Consider the following 14,421-nt stretch of genomic DNA (forward strand, 5'->3'; position numbering starts at 1 on the left):
TTGTGTTAGTGGCATTGTAATGATAAAATAGAAAACATCACAAAGTTGAACATAAAAGAAGCAAAAGTTAAGGGGCTTAAAGATCAAAATGTCCATACAAGCATGGTTATTGGAACATCAATTATTTGTTTGTCAAGTTAAATATATTCAGATGTTGGCTAATTATGTGTCAATGTAATGGAAGAGATGCAGAAATCTCAAAAGCTCCATATGTTTATGGCTTTGATATTTATTTTAAAATAATTGATAAGGCATTCTCATTGAAGGAGTTTGCATGGTAGAGTACAAATGTGAAATGATTTTGAATTTTCTCGAATAAGTCACTTCTTTGGCATCTATGCTAGCATCAAAGACAAGAAGGTACACAACAAAAGAGATCAAAAATTGTCTTTGTAAGTCACAAATGGTGTTGGAAACCTTTCCAAAAAGGATAGAAAGATATAATACAAATGAATTTATACATAATTTAGGACACCTATCTATATAAATTGAACAATAATAGAATTAGAATATAGAAAACTTCTATACAATACAAACATAAGAATCACAAAGAGCATGACAAAAAACCATGAAAGAAAAACTAATATTCACTTCCCCGCTAAGCAACATTCTCAATAGAAAGTATCATCTGAAAGCTGCAATAGAATTCAAGAAATGACTTGATACACTTTTGTCTTGAAAGTATCCTTAATAAAGAAGATCAACAGATGTTAAAGATATGAAAACTAGAGATGAAATGAAATCATTAGAACAATAGCCATCGAGTTTAGAATGGGTTTTAAATAGGCGAGATTGTTCACTATGTGTGTCAAGAAAAATATTATAAGTAGTACATCCCAAAATCCTAAACAAAATGTTAGAAAAAATAAATTTGATAATGAGTGCACTATAAACCCTAAATGAATAAAATAGTTTTAGAAAATAAAACAATTGCTAATTGGCAATGAGCAAAGAAAGGTCTTGTTAGTTTGGATCTTTATAAGGTTAATTCTTGAGTAGTTATATTGCTCTAATAAACGAAGCATTAAAAGTAGCTGAAAAAATATTTGCTACTTACTAAAGCAAGTAGACAAGTGTTTGGAAAGCTTGGCATGCTTTAATCCCTACATACTATAGAAGAAAAGAATTCATAAAATGATTCAGTATCTTAAAGAAAGTTTTGTGTTGTAGTTGTCACTCACTTTTTAATTAGATATTCATTTTGATAAAAAAAATAGATGAAAATTTAATGAAAAAAACAATCAAGACACAATCAAATCCCACCTCATAAGAACAATGTGTTATCACTGTTTTAAAAATGGATGTTCTTAGTCCATAATTGGCTAGATTTTTGAAATTTTGAGTCTGGTATGCCCTAGTCGCTTCAAAATTGTTTTAAGTCCTAAGGTGTTCAGGGTTTAGGTTTTAAGTCGCTCCAATTTTTGAGAAAAAACCTTTGGTTTCTAATTCTGCTTTACTTTATTCACTTAAGTGATGGGTCCTTTTGTCGTGCAAAGTGTTCCCCTCATTTCTATTTACCTAGGCGGTCCCTTTAAATGCTTTAAATTTTATTCGCCTTTAAATTTGCCTTTTCTAATGTTCGTCGGGCCTTGTAAAAGTTGATCAACTCTCAGTCAATCGGACGGCCCATGTGGATTCACAAACTCAACACGCCCGAAAGTTACCTATCACGAAATAGTGTAAAGGTTTGGCAGGACCCAGCAATAAGGACTTCTCCCTTGGCTAAAGGGCCATCAGTTTGCAAAGAGATCAACGGCTCACGTTGATTCGCAGCCGGGAGGTGCCCGTGGTTTACAAGTTGCAAAATGGCGAAAAGATGGTGGGCCCGAGTGAAGTGGTTCGTAGAAAGAGTAGCAGCGGTGCAAGTCTCTGAGATCGGACGGCCCGCGTTGTTTCACAAGATAAAGATAACCGAGTTTTACCCTTCGCGAAATAGCGAAAGGGTTTGATGGGCCCAACGTCTAAGCTTCATCTGAAGATTAAAGACTGATCATGTTCTATTTGATCGGATCGCCCTAGTTATTTCGTGAGATCAAAGTGCACGTGTTTTAACTATTGCGAAATAGAGAAAGGCTGTGGCGGGTCCTAGAAGCCAGTGGGTTTTCTGACGAGTAAAGAGTGGGTGTTTCAGAGAATAATCAATGACCTGCGTTAATTCGCAACCCAAAGATGCTCAAGAGTTAGTTTTCATGAAATGGCGAAATGACATGGCATTCCAAGTGAGCAGTCTAGGAGATAGGGATCACGAATCAAAAGGTTACACGTGTCCTGCAGATCACGTAAATCAAAGGACAAACTTGGTGACCAAGTGGTAGACCCAACAAACAGAATGATGTAAACTGACGACAAAGAGGATATATGTTAGGCACAGGTGGCATTTCCGAAGTAGATCCCGCTGAAGTCTTTCAGCGAGTAAGAAGTTGACACGTCAGTTTCAAGAGGGATCAAATGCAAAAGTGAATGGCACTGATTCAGAGGGCCCAAGTCTGCAGGTTCTAACAGTTTGATAAGGGATGAGCATCTCAAGAAAGATTTGACAACGGGCGTTATTTCGCAACCCAAAGATGTGAGCTTGTTACCATTTGCGAAATGGCGAAAATGGTTAGCGGTAACCGATTTGAGCATGGTTAGTAATATAAACCTCTAGGTTAAGACAGAGTAAAGACCGATCAAGTTTCAATTGATTGGATGGCTAGCGCAGTTTTGCGAGGACAAGATGCAAGATGGTTACCTATCGTGAAATAGCGAAACGGTTTTTCAGTCCGTTGCCAAATGAGGAAAAGTCAAAAGCTAAAAGTCGATCAAGTTTCAGTTGATCGGACAGTCGGCGTAATTTTGTTAGATAAACCTACAGGTGCTTTATGCTCTGCGAAACAACGAAAGAAGAAAAGGAAAAAATACTTAGAGCTGTTCTGACCCGTTGGAGCCAAATTTTTGAATTCTTGCATGAATTCAATTCTGAAGGGATGACCGAAGTATGCGGTGTTAATGCTACATTTAAGGAGCCAAATTACCGTATATGTTCCCGCATCAATTGAATGAGGGTATCATTCAACAGAAGTAGTTGCAGAGAGCGTTGGTGCAGAGCAGAGTTGCTTCGAGCTAAAATCAGGTTCCCTTGTTTTTTGTTTACCCTTTGCTTCAAGATTGTTGAATTGTGGTCTTGTGTTGTTAGAACATTGTTTTGATTGATAAATTGGCTCAGTCGCATACTTTTAAAATGGGACCCAGAAGAGAATTAACAGGGAAGGTAAATTACCAAGACCGAAATATTTGTGATGATTTTCTTGAGTAGTTAACCATGTCAACCAATGTCAGGGCTAGAGCTAAGGAGTTAGTACCAAAGAACCCCCATCTGAAAATTGGGGATGGTTTATATGATAAAGGAAATTGGTTGAGGGACCCTGAAATAGGGATATCCGGTCTCAGTTTGTTTAAAGTGGGTTTTGGTCAGAGACATACCCCTTCCCCTATGAATAGTATCTGGGATTTAGATGTAGGGAAACTTATGGTCCCTGGTGTGTTCATGAATGTTGATTTGTTGACCCTAATCGCACAAAGCTATGACCCTGCTGCCAGATGCATTAGAAGCATAAAGGGATCAACCCTTGTCGAAATCAAAGATGATGAATTTAGGAATGTTTTCAAGCTTAGTGAAGCTTCCAGCTATCTTGAGCCTATTGATTTTGAGGCATTAACCCAAGTTTATAATGCCCAAAGAGATCATCTTAGGAGTGGCCCATTGAGAGAATTTTTTGTCAAAATAGGGGGATTAACAGTTGTAGGCCCTAGCACAATGGAGCCATTTTCCTTGAATCTGTTTACCTTGAGAGCTAAGGGTATGTACTGGACACTGTGTCAAATTTTTGGGGAAGATGCCGAGAAAAACATGCCAGTCCATTATATGTTAATGATTGCCCAAATTTTGAACCCTTCCCTGGCCATAACATTTGACTTTGCTCCTTTCCTCACTGATGCTATCCATGTAGGCCTAGTAGGAATTAAAAAATGGTAAGGTAGACAAGCCATTTGGATGGTATTCCTTGTTGATGCATATGTTTCTTTTCAAAGGGGCAGATTCTTTTGCAAAAGAGATGGACCTGGTTAAGGTCATGGATAAAGAGGAGATGCCAGTGCAATTGTGGAGTACTGTTCTATCTTGGGATATAGAGGATGCAAGTTATTTGAAGTTTGATAGATGCTTTACATCTAAAATTAGAGTTCTCTTGTGTGTAGAAAACCCTAGGATTCCCAAGGCTCTTTTGGAATTCCTTAGGCCCAAAGAGTTTGCAGAGGATATCAAGATTGTTCATAACTAGGGAGATATGTGCCTATATCCTGTTTCTACTATTTTGAGAGTATATGGTTTCAGAGGAACCCCTTATCTACTGCCCTATTAGGTTCCATTAAAGATAGGGATTGCAGAAGTATTAAGACAGATTGGAGGAGTGCAGGAGGCCGAGTTGACCAATAGGGGTAAAGGGACAATTTTCCCAACCATCACTTTGTAATAACCAAAGGTGGATGGAAGTGCTTTGAATAATTCTTCAAGCCGTACAGGTTATCAACTGCAGTATCCAGGTGTGCAGACCCTGAAGATTTTTTCAACGACATGTTCAGGAAGAGGGCAATTTGTAAGGTCAAGCCTCACCAATTCTAGTTCTCTGAAGATCTAATTAGGAATGAATACAGTCTAGATAAGCAGGAGCTAAGGAAGGAGAAGTGGATTTCCTACAAGAGAGCCCTTGACTTCATCCACCAATTTGATTCTAGCTATGATCCTCTTTCCAGTTTTACCCCATTTGAGGAAAAGATTAAATTCTTGATTCTTTATTTTGAAGATTTAATGCAAACCCTGAAGGAGAAGAGAGAGGCCATAATGCAGAATGATCCTGATAGGGCTAAATTAGTCCTATCCAAGCCTGCCTTTGCCAAGGCTGTTCCACCAGGTAACTATATAATGCAGAAAAAATCTAAATACACTGTGATGATGCCAATGTCAGGTGAACCTTCTACTTCCAAAGGGAAGAGGGCCATTGAAGATATTATAGAGGTTCAGGATTCACCAAAAAGGCAGAGGGTAGGAAAAGATATTGAAAGCAATGACCCTCACTACTCTCCCTCTTAGTCCCCAATTCATATAGGAGATGAGCAAGCTGTGGCAGAGCAATTATTGCAATTAGGGAGTCTAGGTGAAATTGCATACACCTACAATGAGACTCAAGAAGGAATGCCAGAGGAGCCACCTAGTGTTGAAATGGGCATAACTAATGGTGAGATGCAAGGGAAATAGTTGGACATCACTGTCAAGCAAGCTAGTGAAGAATTCCTAGCTAACAACAATTTTGTTGCATTAGGTGCTTTCATGCAGTTTCTATGCAAACAGAATATTGATTAGTTCATGATCAGATGTGCAAAAAGAATAAGTGAACAACCTAATAAAGATACAAATTCAATAGAAGAAGAGGTCAAACAAGAAATGATGGCTGAATTCAAAGCCATCACTCTTGAGGTTGGAAGGGAAATGGTTTCAAAAGTCGGTGTGTTAATTCTCCCTGAATGGGATATAGCTAATGCATTGGTTCTGGAAGCGGTCAGAAAGGAAACCAAGCCAATGAAAGGAGTGGTATTTAGCAAAGATGATGCCTCTCTGGTAATGTGGTCCCTTAAAAGAGATGAGGGTAGAAGAAGGAAGGACACCTCGGAGTCTAGTCTCTTAGGAGGAATGATAGTCAGGAGAGTCTAGGACATAGTGGTGGTGGAAGCAGCTAGTACTGTTTTAGAGACTGCTAAGTTTAATGCAATAGTAGCACAGAAGGAAGCAAAAGAAAAGGATGATCTTCAAATTAAGTTGGAAACAATTCTAAAGGCTTATAATGAAGCCAAAAAGGAGGTAGTCAGCAAGGACACTATCATTGCCAAACTTCAAAGTCAGTTGATGGGACAATACCAAGGAGGCGAGTCCTCTACCTTGGCAATTTCTTCTTCTCCAGCAAGGTCTTCTCTAGCAAGGCCCCCACCTACTAGTCCCATCATAGAATTCCCTCCTTCTCCTATGCCTTCTAGTTTTCAACCAGCTGAGACTTATCAACATGAATTGGAAAAGTTGAAACAAGCTTAGGCCTTATTTGCAAATAAGTATGAGGAGAAAATAAAGGCTACAATTTTGAGTTTTGCTGATACCATTGATGCTCCCACGGTACATATCAATATGAAGAGAATTTTTGATACTCTTTGTGAGTTAAATGAGGACAAGGCCATTCTAGAGCCTATTCTAAATAAGTGGATCCTGAGGGAAGTAGATTTAGAATTCATGTGTATATCTTATGATGAAGCCGGATCTGTTGCCACTATTAAATCCACATGTGAATTAACCAAAGGTTTGACAAAGCTGGTAGAAGGGAAAGCCAATATGGAAAGGAAGGCTAATTTATATAGAAAAGAGTATACTGAGCAAAAATTTGAACTATTTCCTGGAGGTTTTGTCAACCAAAATTAGATAAAGGACAAACAGGTATGGCTAGATGAGTTAGGAGCTAATCTATCTCTAAGGGTAAATGAAATAATTAATAAAGATAACACCTCATTGTTTGTTAAAACAATTGAGGAAATAGAAAAGATCAAATCACATTATGGTTTCTTGGAGTCAGAAGTAAGGAAAATAAGGAACTCTTGGAAAAAGATATTAAAGTTGAAGAAAAAGATTATTGGCTACTCATGGCCTACCGATGATGTTTTTCAAGAGTGGTCCAAAAAATATGTGGTGCAAGAAGAAGATGCTCCAAAACAGTTGGAAGATGCTCTAGGATAGTTAGAGGATATTGCAGAAGAGTTACCAATTGAAAAGGCCGCTGAGACAGAAAGAGACTTGTAACTGCTTTTTGAAACAAAGTATAGTTGTAACAAATTTTCCTAGGGAAGTCTGAAGCTTTGTATGCATCCATGTTACTATAAATGGATACTAGGACTGTAGGAAAAGGGATCACAAGAAATTGTAAGAAAACTCTGCAGAAATATATTTGAGATTTTTCTAGTCTTATGGAGAAAACTCTAATGGTTTTGTAATATTTTCTGAAATTAATATCAATATACAGACCATCGATTTTGAGCCTAGAATTTGTGTTGTCTTTGGGTATGCTTGCAAATATTTACTAGTCTGAATCTGAGTAATTTAGGGTTATTCATTTGAGCATGGATTGTGAGGTAATCTTTTATAGGTGTGTTCCTTAGCTTTTCTCTTCAGGAGGGAAATTAAATATGTAGGAATCATTTCTATCAGTAAATTCCTTGTGGGAGACTTTGAATTTGATGAATGCTATCTAGTTTTGATGAGGGTAGATTCTTATGTATGTCAGGCATATGTGGGGTTTATAAGAGCCGAGGTGATGGGATGTATTGAGATGTTTAATTGTGAGATTATTGTTTAAACTTAGATGACTCTGTGGCCTGGATAAAGGCATTGGTATCTATTGTGGTTATCTTTTACATATCTTGTAGGTCGATACTGAACATGAGCATAAGCTTTCTTTCTTTGTTTCAGTTAGTTTTGAGGCGATAAGATTCATTGGTTTTCGGACTGGTTTACTGTGGATCTATTTTTTTTAAAAGGTGTGAAGTCAATTCACATAAGGTATACCTGCCTGAACTTTGGATAAGTTCGAAGTGTAGAAGGTTCATCAAACCTTGTCATATGTTGCTCTGAAGTTTCCTTCTCCTTGATTTCTCTTTTGCAGACAGAGTTTATTATTTTATTATAAGGGATTTTAGGGGGAATTAGAATTTGAGAACAACACAATGATTGTGGCAAGTGTAATTGAGAAAAGATACATTTTATTTCCATCAACACACACACACTAATCAATGAGCTATGAGAATTCATATCAAATTCATATCTACTCACATGTTTGAGATGAAATAATTCTAGTTCCTTTGCATAGTCACATTTTAAAAAAAGATCATAAATATTTTCATGTAGGGGGGAAGAATGTATCAAGATTTAATGAAAGTGTGTAGAACTCATTATCTCTATTCCCCTTTGAATGTCCAAAATTTAACCAACCAAGGCATTCCCCTATCATTTGTTGCTTTGTGAACTTGTAGTGTATTGTCTAGGAATACTGCAATTATTAGTGCAATGGTTGGTGTTGATGTGAAAATCGCATTTAGAAAATAATTAAAATGACATCACACAGAGACAAATTAAATTTACATGATAAAAAAAAGCCGCAAATTGAGCTACCATAATTATTTTTTGACAAATTAGGAATTGAATGTCAAACTGACCCATGTAGCTCCTGTATGAATAGGTCCATGAGAAGGATGAGGAATTTTTGAAGAAGATTCCAACAAGACTTGAGAAATAGCCAACTTAGATTCATGTATTGTAGTAAATTCATTAAAGTATTGAGAGGTGGATAGTCCAAGGAAAAAATAAACTCCAATAATGAATAAGTTACATAGAGAGTTCATGTTTGTGAACTATAATTTAAGGAAAGACCGATTGTCTACAAAACAAACACAATAATAAGGTTTGTATTTAGAGGCCACAAAATTTTAAAAACAGAGTTCAAATACCATTTTTCTAGCTAATGAGATTAAGAAATATTGGCTTACCAACTATCCCAAATAGAACACAATAAAATGCTATAAAAAAGTTGGGAAAGGTATTGATGAAAAGAGGGCTCCAAATTTTTCTATATTTGCAAACAAATAAATTAACAAATGTGATAAATCAACAATACATATGACCTTGTGCAAGCCACTTGAAAATTTTAAAAACACCTCTAGGGCTCTATCACCCTATCCCCAAACAAAAGGATCCCCTACTTGAGATTGAAAAGAATATCTTGAACCATGCAAAAATTTGCACCACATCGACTACTAACTCGAGTTACCCCAAGAAGTTTAACATTCTCACTAAAACAAGATTGCATGGTCTAAGGCTATAAATTTTGATCAGTAGTCATAAGACCTAAACAAAAAAAATAAAAATTTAGAATCTAAAAGAATAGAAATGAAAACATTATCCTTCTTACACTAAAACTATTGGACTTGTTCCTATTCCAAACAAACCATCTAGGAGTATCCCAATGCCTTGTTAGAACCCAGAACATAAAAAAATTATGTCATTAAAGTATGAAATAAAACAAACTTGAAAAAGTGGAAAGATATATAGTTAAAGATCACATCTTAAATTCATACCCACCAACCAAAAAAGTGGAAAGATAACTAGCTAAAGAAAACAAAATTGAAAAAAATGGAAAGACATATAGCTAAATATCACATCATTATATCACTTCTAAGTTGGCACAATGATGTGCATTGCGTCATGTTTGTGTTGTAAATCTTGTTTTAAGCATCCATTTTGTTTTTGCTTCAATATTTTGACATTTAATTAGTGCGATACAATATTGGTCACTATAACTCAATGCATTTGGATAATATAGATTCTTTTAACCTCTAGAAAAGATTGCATAGATATTTGTGAACTTTGTGGTCACCTTTTTTAATCTTTAAAGACAATAGACATGCATTACCTATAACACTCTAAACAAATGAACTTGTATTAGAATATTTGATAGCACCATTAGGATGAGGTCAAAAAATTTGCCTTTGACAACTTTGACATAATGAACACCCCTAATTCAATAACAAGGTGCAATAATTATCTAAATTTAACATTAAAATTACTAAAATTTAAAACGAAAATTAATACTCATATATACAATTATTAAACTATTAAAAATTTAATTAAATCTTCAAATAAACATTATCTAAAATAAAATAACTTTTACATAAATAAAATAAATCTATGTCTTAATATAGCTATAGACATAAAAATCTAGATAATCATTATAAATTGTTATTCATATTTAAGAAAACATATAGATAATAAATAAAATTATTAATTTATAAATGATAGATTTTAGAAAAACAAAATAAAAACCTTTAATATATTCTATTGTCTTATAAGTGCAACTGAATGTTAAATATCGCTAATATTATATTCTTCATTAAATTTCTTTGACAAATTTAATGGTGATTATTGTAGCTTTAAAATAAATAAATCATTTCCTCGATATCACAAAAAGGTTGTTAGGAATAAAGAAGGAATTATTTTATCTTATTGAAAATATGCATATACTAATGATAAATAAATAATGCAATAGAGAAAGGTCAATAATAAACCATCTTTTGTAAAGAGGGAATTTTAATATTTTGGAATGAATTAGCATTTTAAAATTGTCATGTTATTTGAGCCTAGACCTAATAAAAGTATTTGAGGCCACATATTGTCCTAAGATTCTTAATCATTGATCAACAAAAAATTAACACCTCCAAATAGAAAATGTGCTAGGTATGTTGTGGGAGGGATTAGTAGTCATGTGAGTTAACTTTGTCAACATGTAGTTGCTATATGGAATATTGTAAGACCTTTGTTTTTTTTAGAAATGTAAAATGGAGATTTATCTATCTACAACTAAGGTTTGGAGGTGTGACTCATCATGCAACTCATCGAAATAGCATGTCTAGTGCGAAGTGTCGAAAAAAATGACTTTTTAAATATTCGACTAAAACTTAATCTAAAAATCTCAGGTAGTTGAACAAAATAATATCATTTGCTGTTAGTAGAATATCATATTTGTATGTAAATTGTAACTTACATGCAGCCTAAATGTACCATATACCTATATTAACAACCATAAATCTTTGTTATCTTTAACTTTTATATCCAACATAAATGGACCAATAGTTGAACACTAAATCCTATTGAAAATTCTTCACATTTCGTGGAAAAATACAAGTTATATATTGTTCTCACTTTTTATATTTGCTATAGGAAAAATTATTAATATGAAATACATCAATGCATATAATTGCTCCCCTAGTAGTTGTACATATAGAAATAATATTTCTTCACCATGACAACAAATACTTGTTTAAATGAGTATATTATTTTATTAAATATCTTATTTTATAAATGGGACATTTATAGTGGATAACAATGACAATTTATTTGAAACAAAAAATTACATGTTTCACTTGTTAATGAATGTATTTTTACTTTTTATGTATATAACATTCATAGGCTTTCATGTGTTCAAGTATTGGTTTATTTTAGTCAACATTTGGTTATTTTTTTGCTTCACATATAGACTATTTATTTACAATATATGGTATAAATATGTGGTAAGTCTGAATATTATAAGCACAAAAGAATGCACAACTACTAGACCCTTACAACTACTTGCCCAAGAAAAAAACAAAAAAAGATGATAAAAAGCAAGTCCCGTGGCACATGAAATCCCCATGTGACCTGCCCCTGACTTGAAGCAACTTAAAGGGTAGAGGGTTGTAACTTGTAGGAGACCGAAAAGGAAAGTCTGACCCCTAGTGAGAACACATCGTAGGAAATGAAGATGTTAAGCCGAAAGTCTTTTTACATGATCAAGATATTAATAACACGAACTCCACCTTCGAGGTGGAATGGCTTTGATCATCCTTCTCAAACAATTTCAACCGTTCATCTAACAGGTCAGCTCGCTGACGTCTCATAAAAGTAACATCACGCCAGCATAATTATTTGGTACAGGTAAAAGTAGATCAAAACATTTACATTGAAAGGGAATGCAACAAATTTAACTCAACTACTATGTACTATCCTTGGCCGTGAGAGAAAAACGTATGCCTCTCCCAAAATCATCTGCCAACCCACGTGCCTTCCAATCTAACCGCAACTCACACCTACTCTTCCCAAATCTCGCCTATTTCTACCCTTCTCGCCTTGTTCTCTCCCATCTGCTTCATTTGCCTGCTTGTGCCTGACAAGTAGTCACATTCATTCTGCAGGATTCGCGACTAAGGAAAAATGGTGGATGTAGAGGCAATCAGAAAGGCGCAGAGGGCCGACGGTCCTGCCTGCGTCCTCGCCATCGGTACGGCCACTCCTCCCAACGCAATTGAGCAGAGCGCTTACCCCGACTACTACTTCCGTATTACTAACAGCGAGCACAAGGTCGAGCTCAAGGAAAAGTTCAAGCGAATGTGTAAGCCCATATACCACATTTAAATAGTATGTTTCTTTTTTCACATGTCTATGAGTTAATGGTTATGGGGACCTTAATGTTGCAGGCGAGAAGTCGATGATAAGGAAGAGGTACATGTATCTGACGGAGGAGATCTTGAAGGAGAACCCCAACGTGTGTGCTTACATGGCCCCCTCGCTGGACGCTCGGCAGGACATGGTGGTGGTCGAAGTTCCCCGCCTGGGAAAAGAGGCGGCTGCTAAGGCCATAAAGGAATGGGGTCAGCCCAAATCTAAGATTACCCACCTCCTCTTCTGCACCACCAGCGGTGTCGACATGCCTGGCGCAGACTATCAGCTCACTAAGCTTCTCGGCCTCCGTCCTTCAGTGAAGAGAGTGATGATGTACCAGCAGGGCTGCTTTGCCGGAGGGACGGTTCTGAGAGTGGCCAAGGACCTCGCTGAAAACAACCGTGGAGCCCGAGTCCTGGTTGTCTGCAGTGAGATCACAGCCGTCACCTTCCGTGGTCCATCTGATACTCACCTCGACAGTCTGGTCGGACAGGCTCTCTTCGGCGACGGCGCGGCGGCTGTGATCGTGGGAGCAGACCCCGTTCCAGAAGTAGAGAAGCCTAGTTTCCAACTCCTCTGGACTGCTCAGACTATTCTTCCCGACAGCGAGGGCGCCATCGATGGGCACTTGAGAGAGGTGGGTCTGACATTCCACCTGCTGAAGGACGTGCCAGGGCTGATCTCGAAGAACATTGAGAAGGCCCTGGTGGAGGCATTCCAGCAGTTCAACATCTCTAACTGGAACGATCTCTTCTGGATTGCCCACCCAGGAGGGCCGGCAATTCTTGATCAGGTGGAATCGAAATTGGAGCTGGATCCCAAGAAGATGCGGGCGACAAGGCACATTCTGAGCGAGTACGGAAACATGTCGAGTGCGTGTGTGCTCTTTATCTTGGATGAGATGAGGAAGTCGTCCAAGGAAAATGGATGTGCGACTTCGGGAGAAGGACTGGATATGGGCGTTCTGTTTGGCTTCGGCCCGGGTCTTACCGTCGAGACAGTTGTTCTCAAGAGCGTTCCTCTCCAAGAATGAGTTCGTCTGCTATTTTAATGTTTCCACAAGCTTGATTCGTCAGGACCGTAAGATTATGGCTTGGTAAAAACATTATTGGACAAATGATGCAATAAATTGCCACAATTCAACAGAACGGGTTGAGTTTTATTTGAGCAATTGCAATACCAAAAAGAGCATCTTATTAAAGACGCAGAGTCGCACGTTTTTTTTTCTGTTAAATGTTACTATTTAAAATTAATCATGCACGCCGTGGCATATATAAGGGCATGTATACGCAAGTTACTATTTAAAATTAATAATGTACGGGGTGACATACACAATTGTGATGATAAGTTTTATACTCTTTACGTGCAATCGGCTTGGATTTTGTATTTTACCCACACATATATCATAGTATATGATAAATTCTGTTTTTCTGATGGAATCGTGACTGTAATCAGGCAATAATTCAATTGAATTCAGAACTAAAAATGAACAGTATTAATAGTTTGTGGAAATTTGATGTCATTAGTTATATTATAAAATGTAAATAACAAATTACAGTTTATATATTTCAATATTTATTATTTGTAATATTTTATATGTGCAAAAAATGAATAAACTTCAATCCACAATCCACAATTCACATGCACAAAAAATGATTAAAAAATTGGAAAAAAAAAAAAAAAGGTTGTAAAATAAAACAACGAAGGCAAACCTTAGATAAATAAAAAAGTTCAATTTCATAATGGAATAAGATAAAAACTAATTAAGATAAACCCTAGACAATTTGTTAAAGTGAAATTAAAAATGATTAAGATTTTTGTCTTTTCAATTACATATAGATTTCGATTGATGTAATATTAACAAAAACATGCAAAATCAAAATTTGAAATTGAATAGGGTCAATTTGTAGATGCACAATTCTATTTTGGAGAGTACTATACTTGGTAAACATTGAACTGAGGAATAAAGAAATACTAGAAAAATCAAGGTTGGGGATGAGTTGCACAGAAAGGGGAAGGAATATAACAATGATGACAAATTTGAACAGGAAGAAGAAAGATTTGGAGGAGAGGACAATTTTTTTTGTTATAAGGATGATCATGAGGGCCTTCAAACTGTTAATGTCTTAGAAGAAATTTCAATCAATAGAAAACTCATGGAGCACTTAATAGTTGTATTTAGGATAATAGGCCCAAAAAAGAATAGAAAAAATATTAGAAATTGGGCAAAGGAATCTTGGAAAATAGATTTTATATTAATTTTTTTACCCAAGGGCTTTTGTGTAGCAATTTTGGCAAATGTAGAAGAGCAACATAAAATTTTG

At 36.1% G+C, this 14,421-nt stretch overlaps 1 protein-coding gene across 1 annotated transcript; it reads left to right on the top strand.

The window, feature by feature from the left end:
* The first annotated feature begins 11,792 nt into the window (after positions 1 to 11,792).
* LOC131048845 (chalcone synthase) lies at positions 11,793 to 13,298 on the top strand. The gene is made up of 2 exons (XM_057982919.2): positions 11,793 to 12,047; positions 12,133 to 13,298. Exons 1-2 carry the CDS (start codon positions 11,870 to 11,872, stop codon positions 13,128 to 13,130), a joined length of 1,176 nt encoding a protein of 391 aa, XP_057838902.1. The 5' UTR covers positions 11,793 to 11,869; the 3' UTR covers positions 13,131 to 13,298.
* The last annotated feature ends 1,123 nt before the right edge of the window (positions 13,299 to 14,421 follow it).

Source organism: Cryptomeria japonica, chromosome 1 (genome assembly GCF_030272615.1).
Source record: "Cryptomeria japonica chromosome 1, Sugi_1.0, whole genome shotgun sequence".
Lineage (NCBI taxonomy): Eukaryota > Viridiplantae > Streptophyta > Pinopsida > Cupressales > Cupressaceae > Cryptomeria > Cryptomeria japonica.

Coding starts and splice junctions, on each gene's coding strand:
- LOC131048845 (XM_057982919.2), top strand. CDS start 11,870: ATGGTGGATGTAGAGGCAATCAGAAAGGCGCAGAGGGCCGACGGTCCT. Junction 12,048..12,132: donor GGAAAAGTTCAAGCGAATGT/GTAAGCCCATAT, acceptor TTAATGTTGCAG/GCGAGAAGTCGATGATAAGG.